The 12,461-nt window shown below is 36.1% G+C and overlaps 1 protein-coding gene across 1 annotated transcript in view; it reads left to right on the top strand.

Moving 5' to 3' along the window:
* The window catches only part of LOC149261412 (uncharacterized), a 47,251-nt gene that overhangs the window by 18,014 nt on the left and 16,776 nt on the right, over window positions 1-12,461 (top strand). The window contains exons 2-3 of the mRNA XM_089422224.1: window positions 4,615-4,773; window positions 5,288-5,396. Of these exons, the coding sequence (XP_089278350.1) occupies window positions 4,615-4,773; window positions 5,288-5,396 (268 nt within the window). The remainder of the gene's footprint in view (window positions 1-4,614; window positions 4,774-5,287; window positions 5,397-12,461) is intronic.

The following is a 12,461-nucleotide window of genomic DNA, read 5'->3' as shown; positions in this document are numbered from 1 at the left end:
ACACCAACTCTTTCTTCATAAATCTGCACTTCTTCAGATTGATTAGTTGATTTTCTCTCTATAATGTATTCAAGACCAACCTGGGATGTCTTATGTGTTCTTATGTTTGATTATACGCCTGGATATCATCTAAATAAACTATAACAAATTTACCAATAAATTCTTTCAGAACTTCATTCATCAATCTCATGAAAGTACTAAGAGCATTTGTGAGCCCAAAAGTCATTAATCCATTATTGGTTTTGAGTATTGTCTTCCATTCATCTCCCTCCCTAATTCTAATTTAATGATACCCACTTTTCAAATCATTCTCTGAGAAATATTTGGCACCACTTAAACAATCTATCAAATCATCAATATGAGGTAATGGAAATTTGTACCTTATTGTGATTTTATTTATTGCTTTGGAATCTATGTACATTCACCATCCTCCATATTTCTTATGATTGAGTGCTGTAGGAACAACAAATGGATTCAAGCTCTCCTTCATCAGACCTTTATCCAACAGCTCTTGAACCTGTCTTTTTATCTGTTCATTCTTTTGTGGAGTTAATCCTTTTCAAGGGAATAAGTGTTTCTCCTGCCATCATGAATGACTTTCCTGTCATACTGCCGTGGTCTTCTCAACAAATATGGTAGACATCCATAAGCATTATATGACATAACACCTCATCTTTATAACCACCAATTTGTAATTCCACATTGCACTACTCATTAACCAGATTCTGATGTCCTTTTTGTAACCAAGACACCTTATAGGGTGTAGGATGTGCTAATCTTTTCAACCCTAGCTTTTCTACCATTTCATTGGAAGCCAAATTATCTGGGCTACCGCTATCAATCACAACTTTACAACACTTGCCTCTTGACTTTCATATAGTCTTGAATAAACTCTTTCTCTGGGATGGTTCCTTGGCTTCCTTTTTCATTTGGAAATTTATCAACTATGATATCAACAACCTCATCCAACAAGGTTTTAACTTCTACACTGAATCATTCAAATTTGTACTATTAAGTATTACCTTAAGCTTACCATTTAAAGCAAACTGTACCTCCTCCTTCTTGACTTCTTGCAACAGTTCTTTTTCACTCATGAGCAAAACATAGGACCAACTTTTTCTTTTGCTCCTTCATCTTTTAAAGGTAACAGTACATGTTTCTGACGATCCTTTTCAAGGGAATAAGTGTTTCTCCTGCCATCATGAATGGCTTTCCTGTCATAACTGCCATGGTCTTCTCAACAAAATATGGTAGACATCCATAGGCATTATATGATATAACACCTCATCTTTATAACCACCAATTTGTAATTCCACATTGCACTACTCATTAACCAGATTCTGATGTCCTTTTTGTAACCAAGACACCTTATAGGGTGTAGGATGTGCTAATCTCTTCAACCCTAGCTTTTCTACCATTTCATAGGAAGCCAAATTATCTGGGCTATCGCTATCAATCACAACTTTACAACACTTGCTTCTTGAATTTCATATAGTCTTGAATAAACTCTTTCTCTGGGATGGTTCCTTAGCTTCCTTTTTCTGACTTTATCATAACTGTCTTCATGAACAATGACTCTCCTGCTTCTGATTTCTTTTGTTGCAACTAAATTCACACTTGCTTCCTTTGCTTCTGTTGCATGTGAACCTCTTTGACTTGCAAGATTATTCTCTGGACATTCCCATGGATATGTCCCAACATACCGCATTTATAACATTTGACTTGATGGCTTCTGCCTCTGCCTCTTGAAGGTTACTTTAGCTTCGGAATTCACTTCCTCTTGGTGACTGACTTGATTTAATTGAGTTTCCCCCTTCCTCTCTTGGGAATTGAAATCTTCTTTTGCTACTATATTGTCCTTTTCCTCTTGCAGGACTCCTCCCTATGCTCTTTTGAATTTGTTTTCTAGCTATCTTCTATTTGGCCTTTAAAGCAACTTGATAGGCATATTCTGCTATTCTTAGGGACAAGATACTGATCTCATTCTGAATTTTGTACTCAATCCATTGATAATTTGATATTCCTAACAACCTTTTTAGTGTCTTCTTCATATGACCAACTCTAATGTTTAATTTATAAAATTCCTTAGTATACTCCTTTACTAACATAGATTTTTGTCTAAGATTCTGCAAGTGCTTGAAAAGATTCAAAAGGTGGGCATGAGCTTACCTTTAAATTTAACAACCATTTTGTACCAACTCTTGGTCTTGTACTTGCCTCTCTTCTTTTTGTTTGCTTGCAGTTCATCCCACCATAGGGATGCATGACCTTTCAACCTTGTCATTGCATACTTCACTCTTTTTTCTTCATCCACATCTTCATAATCAAAGTATTTGTCCATAGCATTAATCTAGTTGATCAACTTCTCAACATATAAATTACACTTATACATGGGTACCTCCATCTTAGGTCTGGCATTTACTCTGGAAATCATTCTTAGCATCATTTCATTCGCTGTTTCCTCACCTCCTCCTCCTTCATAAGAAGTTTCTTCTTCTTTTACATGGACATCTCCTATGTTAACTCCTCTCTTCTAAGCAGTCTGGAATCTCGATCAATGGTCTCCAAACTCATTTGGATGTGCCTCATCTCATCTAGCAACACTACATTTCCTACAAGCCTTCCTCGACCTATTCCTGCTCCTCTCTGTCTATGTGCCATTTCTTCTTCTTCAAAGAGCACGCCTTCTCTGATACCAAACTGATGACGGATCTGGGCTAATGTCCACACTTATTGACGATTTCCAGTTACAAAATGTTGGATCTCTCTTTGTTCTACAATGGGCTAGCAATTGAGGCTTAATTCCAGCTTCGTGCTAACGAGCTCTTAAATTCCCGCTATCGGCACTTCCACTAAACCCATGTGAAAACACCATGTTTTTCTTAAAACCTTAGCACTAGGTGCTATACCCCACGCTGTATAGGACCACACACTCTGCCCAAGCGCCAACACATATTGGCATATTGATGAATTGAGGGTTTTTATAAACAACTTTTTATTTTATTTTATTTATATCGATCAATATAAGCCACTAGAGGGTCAACACATTGAGGTATCAGTGGGCAACCAATATGGGGATATCAGGGTCAAGCTATATTGGGCGAATAATAAAATAGAACTCCGGTATGGTATATGAAACATTACTTGACGGTAAGGTGTATGTCTTGGGCTTTTGTTAGTTAACAGTGGTGGTTATTGGGATATTGGATATCACCAAAATTGAAATACAAAGGAAATCTCAACAAAACAGTGATGGCCTGATATGGAACCTTGACACTGAATAATAAGATATCGGTGTAATGGATGTTTGTTGACAAAAAATATTCCCGACACGAAAGCTTTGTTAGTTGACCAAAGGCGATTGGAATTTGAAGTGTTCTTACTTCTTTGTGTTGTCACCCTCTCGTTCTCCATGGATCTCTTCAAAACATTGTGATCTCTCCTATATCACACACTCTTCTTTGATTACATTGAAAAATGATACATAAAACACTCACACCAAAATACCAACAAGCTCAATCTCTTCCTAACTTATTTAACAATTCCCCTAATTTAGCTAGTTGTTCTATTACATGGTAAACTAATTGATAATTATCATAACCTCCTAACCATAGAGATACCTTCTAGAGATATTACAACTTAGAAAATACTAAATATTACAATTTAAATAAAAATTGAGGAAACCAACTTCCTCTAGTAAAGTCGTTTGACCTATGAAGGTCAATCATGTATTTGACTAGTAAGATGCTCCTGCATCAGCTACCAGATTGAAATGATATCTCATAAAGCTATTTGTTGTGATTCTGTCAATAGAGTGAAATGATACTCATTGGCGTGGTGGTAGCAAAGTCTCTGAAATACAAAGATACTGAATGTAGATTTGTAGTCCTCATCAGTGTGGAATAACATATAGGGAAAAAGAGGGGCTAGGTGCTAAACATTTAACATAGTATTCGGCTTTATTATAGGAGGTTTATGAGCTAGCAATGTTAGTGGGTCCTTACTGTCTTCATTTGCCAATAGTGATATGTTTTTACTTTATCACATATCGTTTCGTGGAGAGCCAGACATCCATATTTGATGTGTCCCCAGGAGTGCTCTACAAGGTGGATAATATCAAGTTCCGGTTTTTTCATATTTCCTTTTCCTGATGAGATGATGATACATTATATGTGATGTATGTATATATATATGGATCTTCACATCTTGCATATTTGTATGTGCTTGTGGACAAAAGAGTAGTGATTTTGCAATAACAGATGTATTACGTCCATATTTTCCTGTTAATAGTATTCCTAGTCAGTGTCTCCAAGTGCTTGATTAATAACTGATGGCACTGTTAATCACCCAAGGCTGAAGCTGCATGTGAACAATTTGTGTGGAATGGAGTTAGCCTTTTACACATGTTGGAATTATATGGGTATATTGATAGTTTTTGCTTACGTATTTACTTTTGACCATTTTAAAATTTATACCTTTAAGCAGTGTGATTTGGAGTTAACAAGGGTCTGGTCACTTGAACACGTTAAAGGAAAAGGAAAACAATTCTTTTAAACTGTAAACACTTTGAATACTACTAACTGTTCTTGTTACTTGTATGTCCATTCTATACAGGTGTCAATAGAATATGGTTTGTGTGAGGTAATGAATTACATTGCGATAAGAACCCCGCCTTCTTCACCAGACATTAGCTGGACACTTGACCGTTCTGAACTGGAAGCTATTTTACCAGCTGGAACGGTGGACCATTCTGTAGAGCCTGTATTGCCAGAGGTTTGTTTTGCATTCCATTTTTACTCTATTCTCTGATAAAACATTTTATTGAAATTATATGCCTTATTTATTTTCAATGTTTGCATTATTAATCTCCTTGCGTTTTTTAATTTTATAGTTCTTAGTGGACATCTTAAGGTCTGTAGTGAACTGACACCTTGCTTTCATGCTGTTTTTTGTTCATCTTAAGGGCTTTACTGTGTATTTGCTTGTATTAAGAAATTTACTTGTATTAAGGAGTTTACTGTGTAGTTTATATTAACGCGTTTACTATGTAGTTAAAATGATAATTGAAGAACAAGAATACTGGAGAAACTTATGTGAACAGTTGACTTGGCAGCCAATTTTCTGATATGTGATTTTATTGTGTGGCATCTTGGCAGTTGTCTTTTACATTTCTTCTCTGGGCAGTTTGGAGAAGCTTTTTTCTATCTAAATTCTTTCAAATGGCATTAATGGGTATCATACAGAACTTCTGAGGTTTGATTCTTGTCATTTATATGGTTGCATGCAGCTGCCCCATTGGCCAGAGAAAACTGAAAAAGCGCACGAGAGATACTCAAAAACGATTCAAGCACTGGCAGATAAATTTCCACAAGAGAATGTTCTATGTGTTACTCATGGTTGGTACTTATTAACTTAACTCTTGGCAGGAAGGGGTATTATTAATTACGAATTACAATATTGCTTTACTCAACTTTGTTTCTAGGAAAGTTATCCAGTGCAATTTTTATTGGGGCTTTCTGTGTGCATCACTGAGTTCGTAGTTGGTTGGGGTTGTTTAAATGTGGGTATCAGACATTGCTTTATGTTACATCATTATATATTTGTATATATTTTGCAAAGTATGTTATTGAGGAACAAAAATTGAGGATGGCTTGGAGCCTGGAGGTCCCCTGGAATTTCCAGGGATAGAGATTATATATTTAGCTGAGTATTTTAAAGGGGAACAAAGATTTAGGATATCTTGGAGATCCCCTGGAATTTTCAGGGCATAGAGGGATAGAGATTATATATTTGGCTAAGTATTTTAAGGGGAACAAGGATTTAAGATATCTTGGAGATCCACTAGAACATGGGATAGGCATCCACAGACACACACATTTATAATTTTTCCAAGGAATGTGTTGCAGGGAAACCCCTGGGAACTTTGCTCACTTTGTAGATGGTACACAGTATAGACTGGTCGGAGATGATTATGGCACCTGACCTGGTAGGCACATCAATTAAGGCATGCAACAGAAGTTGCCAGGCCAGTGGATTCACTCACACATAACAATTAAAATGCATAAATAACAAATCGGATTATTAGAAAACTAAAAATACAGCTTGGACATGTAGTATGAACAATAATGGACAAATCATTATTTCTCATCACTATTGAAATTAAAAGCATAGTTGAACTTCAGACTCATCAATGAACGAAATGATGAACCCTCTGCTGTACATCTTTTCCCAAGTTTAGACTGATGATAACTTATTTTCCAAGATTTACCTAAATGGAAGTCAGTCATCCCAGTCTCTGTTGCTGGTAAAAGTTAGTTCTATGGTCCTCCCAGGCTGCTATAGTGAAAATACAGTCCTCCTAAGTTGTTCTTGCAAAGAATCAGTCTTCCCAAGCTGCTGTTTTTTAATCTAAACATGTAGGTGATGGATTCTTTTATTTTGTCAGTAGCAGTATTATTGTAATATCTGAAACGGGATATTTGACTAAGTTTTGTAGAAATCTAACTCAACCAGAATTTCTCCTCAAAATTATCATTCCTTTAACAAAACATTGCCATGTAAAAATATAACCATTAGAATGTGGCAAAATAACAACAAGATGAACAGGAACAATCTCAACTTTTATTATAATAGATAAACTGGGTTTACATGCAAATACAACCAATATAGCTGAGATGAAAAGCTGGCCTTGAGAATCTGTTCTGATGTTGCACGGGCCCTCCCAAAATGGAACTGAAATCAATCACTGCAACTGTAAATTCAGTCTGAATCCACCAAGGGGATGAGGTGGGTTTTTGTCCACTCTCACCAAAATCACCCGAGGGTTTCTGTCTTGGGGCTACTGAAGTAGAGAACCAAGTTCTCAAGTCTCTCACACAAGACAATGCTCCAATCCAAGATGTTCTCTAATGGCCTCCTCCTCTTTTTTAGATCTGATGGACCCCTCTAGAAGCTCTTATTTTATTATTATTTTAATTTTTGAGCACATTTCCCTCTTTTCAATTCAATTAAAATATTTTTTTAATGTGGGAAAATGGTAAATTGGCCGCCATGCCTCCTCAGGTCACTGAAAATCCCCACTAACCATCCCAACTTGTAGATCTTTTCATTTTGGTTCCAATGAGCTATTATACTAGGGTGTTTCGTCAAGTATTCCTCTCGGAATGCCACATTAAGTGTAATTAATTGAGTTAGGCACAATAATAACCCCGTTTTACGAGAATTATTAGAATGCAATGGAACAAGAAGCGAGTTGTGCGGATTCAATCCTGGTGATGGAATATTGCAAGTGAACTCTTCTCGACCCCATAAATCATGTCCAAAAGCCCTTGGGCCCGCTGATGAAGTATACCTGCACCTCTGACCTGGCTGCTCCAACCTTGAAAGTCCATCCTAACCATGCCATAAGGAACACTAGAAATAGGAACATCACAGTTATTGGAACCAAACTACAACCGGTGTAACCGACTGGTTTGGGGGTCAATCGGTTTGGTTCAAGGTTTGGAATTGGAAATGGCAGGTTTGGTACTGTACTGGCCTTTTCTCACTGAACTGGCCAGTCTTGTATTGAAGTGACCGATTCCATACAATTTGACTAAAGATGTTCTAGAATCCAAACACAATTTTTTTTGTTGAAAAAAACAATAATTTTTTAGTTGGGCAGCCTAATATTCAAGCCTATGGCCCTAGTATTGCTATGCAATTCTTAAAGTCATTATTTAAATTTATAACATTACCATGAAATGACTCAAGATGATTGAGAGTAGTAACAACCTCATTGGATTTCATAAGGGGAAAGTAGAATTTTAGATCTCACTCAAAATCCATCAGACATAAAAGTTTTCAATAATTCAAGATTGGGGGGATTGCAATGTTTCCATTGGATTTTGTCATGTATGAAGGTATGGAACTAGTATTTAATCAAGAGCACCAAGTCCTCTATGCACCTTGATGTTAGTGACATTGGTTGTTAAACTCCTCTATCATGATCCTACTATTTTTTTTCCATCACTCAAACAAAAAATTGACTTGACATGCTATGTCTTTTCTATATTATTTTAATGCTTAGTGGGTAATATTGATGACAAAGATCACAATATAGGCAATTATTTTGATGGTAGGTAGGTATTTGTTGTAACATGCTTTTTTTGGATGCTAGAGGCCATTTAGAGCTTGTTTGTTGATGTATTTTTGGTTCAGAGATGGATTACACTCAATACTATTTTGGTTATATGCACCCTTACATCCTATATAAATGAAAACTTTTGCTTATTTGTGCATAAATGGTTTGGATTGATATGGATGCACATGAATATGTATTCTTTTATTTAAAATTTGAATATTTTATGTTTTTGGTCGACCGGTTTTTTGGTCCGATTTTTTTATTGGTTCTTGGTTTAGAGGGTTTTTCGATTCGATCACCGATTTGGTTCTGATAACATTGGTCAGTAGGAAGGATTAGAAGGATTTGTTTGTGGGTAGTAGGTTAGGTTAGTCAAATTAGGGTTAACACATAATTTTTGTGCATTTCCCCTTTGCTTTTGTAAAAATTTTACATGTGATATTGTTTAGACATTTCTACTTCTAGTACATTGGGGATGCCCAATAATGTAGGGAACTTGTCTTCAATCCTCAGGGAGGTGTCCTTGAATGACAATTATTAGATTATCATATTTGTGCTGCAAGATTTACTAGGTCAAATATCCTTATGCCATCTTTCCTTGTTTGTGTTGCCAAGTCAATCTTAAAGAGGATGTTGGAGTTATGTTCGCTAAGATCAATGTCTCAAAATTTGGACTCAGACTCGAAATTGGTCAATGGTCAACTTGGAATTGGATTTTGACTTGGCACTGACTTAGACCAATTTGAATTTTTGTGGCTTGGTTTACGACAGAATACATAAAATATTAAAATTTTAATGAAAATAATTATTTTAAATATTCTAAACTGTGATTCCCAACCATTAGAGACAAAATATGTAAAGTCAACTAGTAAGGGTCAATACATCAAAATGGTGCTGAATGTGATACATATTTGAAACAAATGACATAATCAACAAGGCTCTAAATGGCTTCTAGCATCCGGAAAACAACATGCTACAAGCTAGTGGCCTACGGCATATCATTTATCAAACACATACAAGGATTGCTAAACAAGCTCCAAGATCACTCTAAGTCATAGTCTTAATTGCTGCTCCAAAAATACCTCTTGCTTACATATGCTCAATGAGAGAGGTGTTAGGCAAATAGAAGGGACAATGGTCTCTTTGCAATGAGTTTTAGGGTTTAGGATGAGTGAAATTAGTTATTAGGTGTAATTTAAAAAAATTAAAGTTTACCCTCAAAATATGCATCATTGGATTGTAGGGTACTACTCGATTGAGTTGGTCTATGACTAGACTGGTTTGGTATTGCATTGGTCGGGTCAGTGTACAATTTGCCAAATTCAGGACTAAATGGCCTAGTTAAAACGTGTAGGTGCCAACGCAGTTGATTCAAAGTCTGAATTGTATGACTCGACTAGTCTGGTATCAAACTAGTTGTTCTATTTAGATGGTTGAGTGTTGAACATGTGAGGGTCAACTTGGTCAAGTCCAAGTCCTAGTTGACTAAGTTTTAAAATCTTGGATAATATGGATTTGTGGCCATAATGGCACTTAAATGCCATTTGTGATGCCCCTTTGCTTTGTTGTCTATCATGTTGGTGTTAGCAAATACTCTCTAGGGGCACAACTCCTTGGGTTAGGTTTTATTATATATAGAGTTATCCTCTCAAAAGTGCATCATGATTGATTCAACACCAAATGTTTGTGGATACAATATGGATCAATTTAGCATTGACGGTTTGTGAATACATTAGTGGATGATTTAAAATTGAAGGTTTGTGAGTTCTTTAGCTAGAGTTAGCACATGGTCATGATTTTTCATTCTCATTGTTAAAGGTTAAACATGTTTCTTGCACAAGATCTTTAAGGATAAATGCACATTCATATAGAGTAAATGACTTTCTTGAGTTTAACAGGTTTGTCCTGCAATATTTGATGGTTGGGAGGGTGAGGGCTTCAAAAGGTTACTTTCATATTTTTGAGATTTGCTATTCTAGGAAATTTTCTTTCTTTAGAAAGTCTTATTTTTGGAGATTGATCATGTTTCTAGATAACCTTTATGGAGAAGTCCATAGTATAAATATTAGAGAACAAGAAAATAGGGGTTTTCTTTCTCGAAATTGATTATATATTTGGATACTCTTAATGGAGGCGAACTTGTGTGTGCCAATTTTGGCGGATCGGAGGCCATGGAAAATTAAGGTTTTTGCCTTTTCCCATGTCTAAGTATACCAAGTACCTTAGGTTAGTAGCAAGAAGATTTGTTAAAGTTTTAGAAGATTTTGAGCACTTTGATTTTTTGTAATGCAATCTATTTTTAGCAATGGAGATGTGTACCCTAATCGAGTCCTAACATGTGCTTTATCACGATATTATCCTATCTTTTGACCTAGATGTTGTGTGCCTTGCTTGTGAACATGTGTCATTTGTTTGGAGTCATAATGGAGTGCTTCGACTTGAAAGGATTCTTTGAGGATCATGGTGCTTTTTGACATGTGGCATCTATTCTTGGGTAGTGCACCACATTTGTAAGTAAGCTTTTACCAGATTGCAGAAATCTTATGTTCTAGGAAGTTTCCTTTGGTGTATTTTCTCTCAAAACAAAAGCTTTTCATTCTTGGAAAAATGTGCCTAGGTGGATGCCACTTGGATGCTTTTCTTGGACATTACCTTTTCTAGTTCAAGCATGCTTTTCCCTTGTCTCATCTTCTCTAAGTAGCACATGGTTTAAGGAGGTTTCCTAGCTCCCAATTGTGGTTTTTTTTGTCTATCATGAGTTAGAGAAGTGGTGTGCACTCATTGAGATTCTTTGCGTCTTCCACCATGGAAGAAGAGCAGTTTACTTGAGGTCTTTTCTAGGTGGTGACATGGCATGCTTTTCCCCTTTTCTATCTTTTTCTAAACTAAGCTTTGTTATCACACAAACCCTCACTTCTTTAGATAAAATCCTAAAGCTCAAGCAAGCCTTCAATGGAACTAAGAGGTAGGCCACTATCACCTCATAAACCCTCTTCTTCACTTTAGGATGGCCCTCCTTTGGTTCAACAAGGGCTTCCCTAAAATAGGATTGCTAGAACTTGTGCAAGTTCAAGGTGAAATGGAGAGATGGTTATAGCAAAACAATTTTTTATGAGTTGAGTAAATAAAATGGATGGAAGGAATGGAGACTAGTGTGTTATCACTGGGCATATGAGATCAAATCAATGTTCATGGGAGGCTATCAAAATGATGGAGGATATGGCAATTGAGGTTGAAGTGCTCAAGCCCCAAAGGCACTTTCCTTGCTGTCCCAAATTTTAGAAATATAGCTAAGGATATTGCTAGAGCAGATAAGATTCAATGCTTACGAAGATTATGATTTCTCGGAATGAAATGTATATGCATTTAACCAAGCATAAAGAAGTAATACATCCATAAACATCGTCCCAAGGATAACATAATGTAAAATAGAGAGATCCTACCAAATTCTTGCTCCATAAACATTTGTTAAGACATTTCAACAACAAGAGAAATAACAATAAAGATGTTAAAATTGGCAACTAGGGCCAAATTCCACCTTGGGACAACTCATTTGATGGAGATGGTGATTGCATTGGATTCCTCTTTTCGAGAGGTCCAAGATTGATATAAAGATCATCTCATTCGAACAAGCAAAAGTATGATTTTGAATTTATTCTCCCACGTGCAAATTGTTCAGGTCGGCCTTAGATTAATGTAGGCTCAAGAAGCCCAATGGATGTGTCTCTTCACCCACAACGAATTGTATAAATAGAAGAGACCTCACACCTCATTTGGACATCATTCACTCACACATTCTGTTGTTGTTCAGTATTTTTGAGGTTGAGGGAGTGAACACATTGGACAACATCAAAACCACTTTGGAAGCTAGGATCTAGCCCTGTCAGCTTCAGAGAGGGATCTCTCCGTTTAATTTAGCTTGGTTTTAGTGTAAGTTTTAGGCTAGTTATGATTGTACTTGTTTGTGTTTTGTTTGAAAGATTTGGTTGATTTTAGTGTTATAATTCCATTGGGCTATAGAGTCTATAAATTAAACTGGAGTTTTGCATCAATTTTTAGAGGAGTTTTCACAGGGCAAGCTAGGTTGCACCAACTGGATCTCTTTAGAAATTAAATGAATGGTGGAATAGCAAAAGAGTAGGGTTCTGTAGAAATCAAGGAGCAATTAAGAATTCCTTGATTTGACTTCAGTGGAAAACATTAAAATTAACAACAACCAAAATAGGGCCTCTAAATAATGAATCCTATTTATCACAGTTTCTATTGATTAATTCAGATATTTAGAATAACATAAGAAGAAAAAACAATGTTTAAACAAATAGACAAAAGAGACACATCA

The sequence above is a fragment of the Pinus tabuliformis genome, chromosome 6, assembly GCF_031772625.1.
Source record: "Pinus tabuliformis cultivar Carrire ecotype Pingquan chromosome 6, CPIR1, whole genome shotgun sequence".
Classification (NCBI taxonomy): Eukaryota; Viridiplantae; Streptophyta; class Pinopsida; order Pinales; family Pinaceae; genus Pinus; species Pinus tabuliformis.
This window is presented reverse-complemented; position numbering and strand designations above follow the sequence as displayed.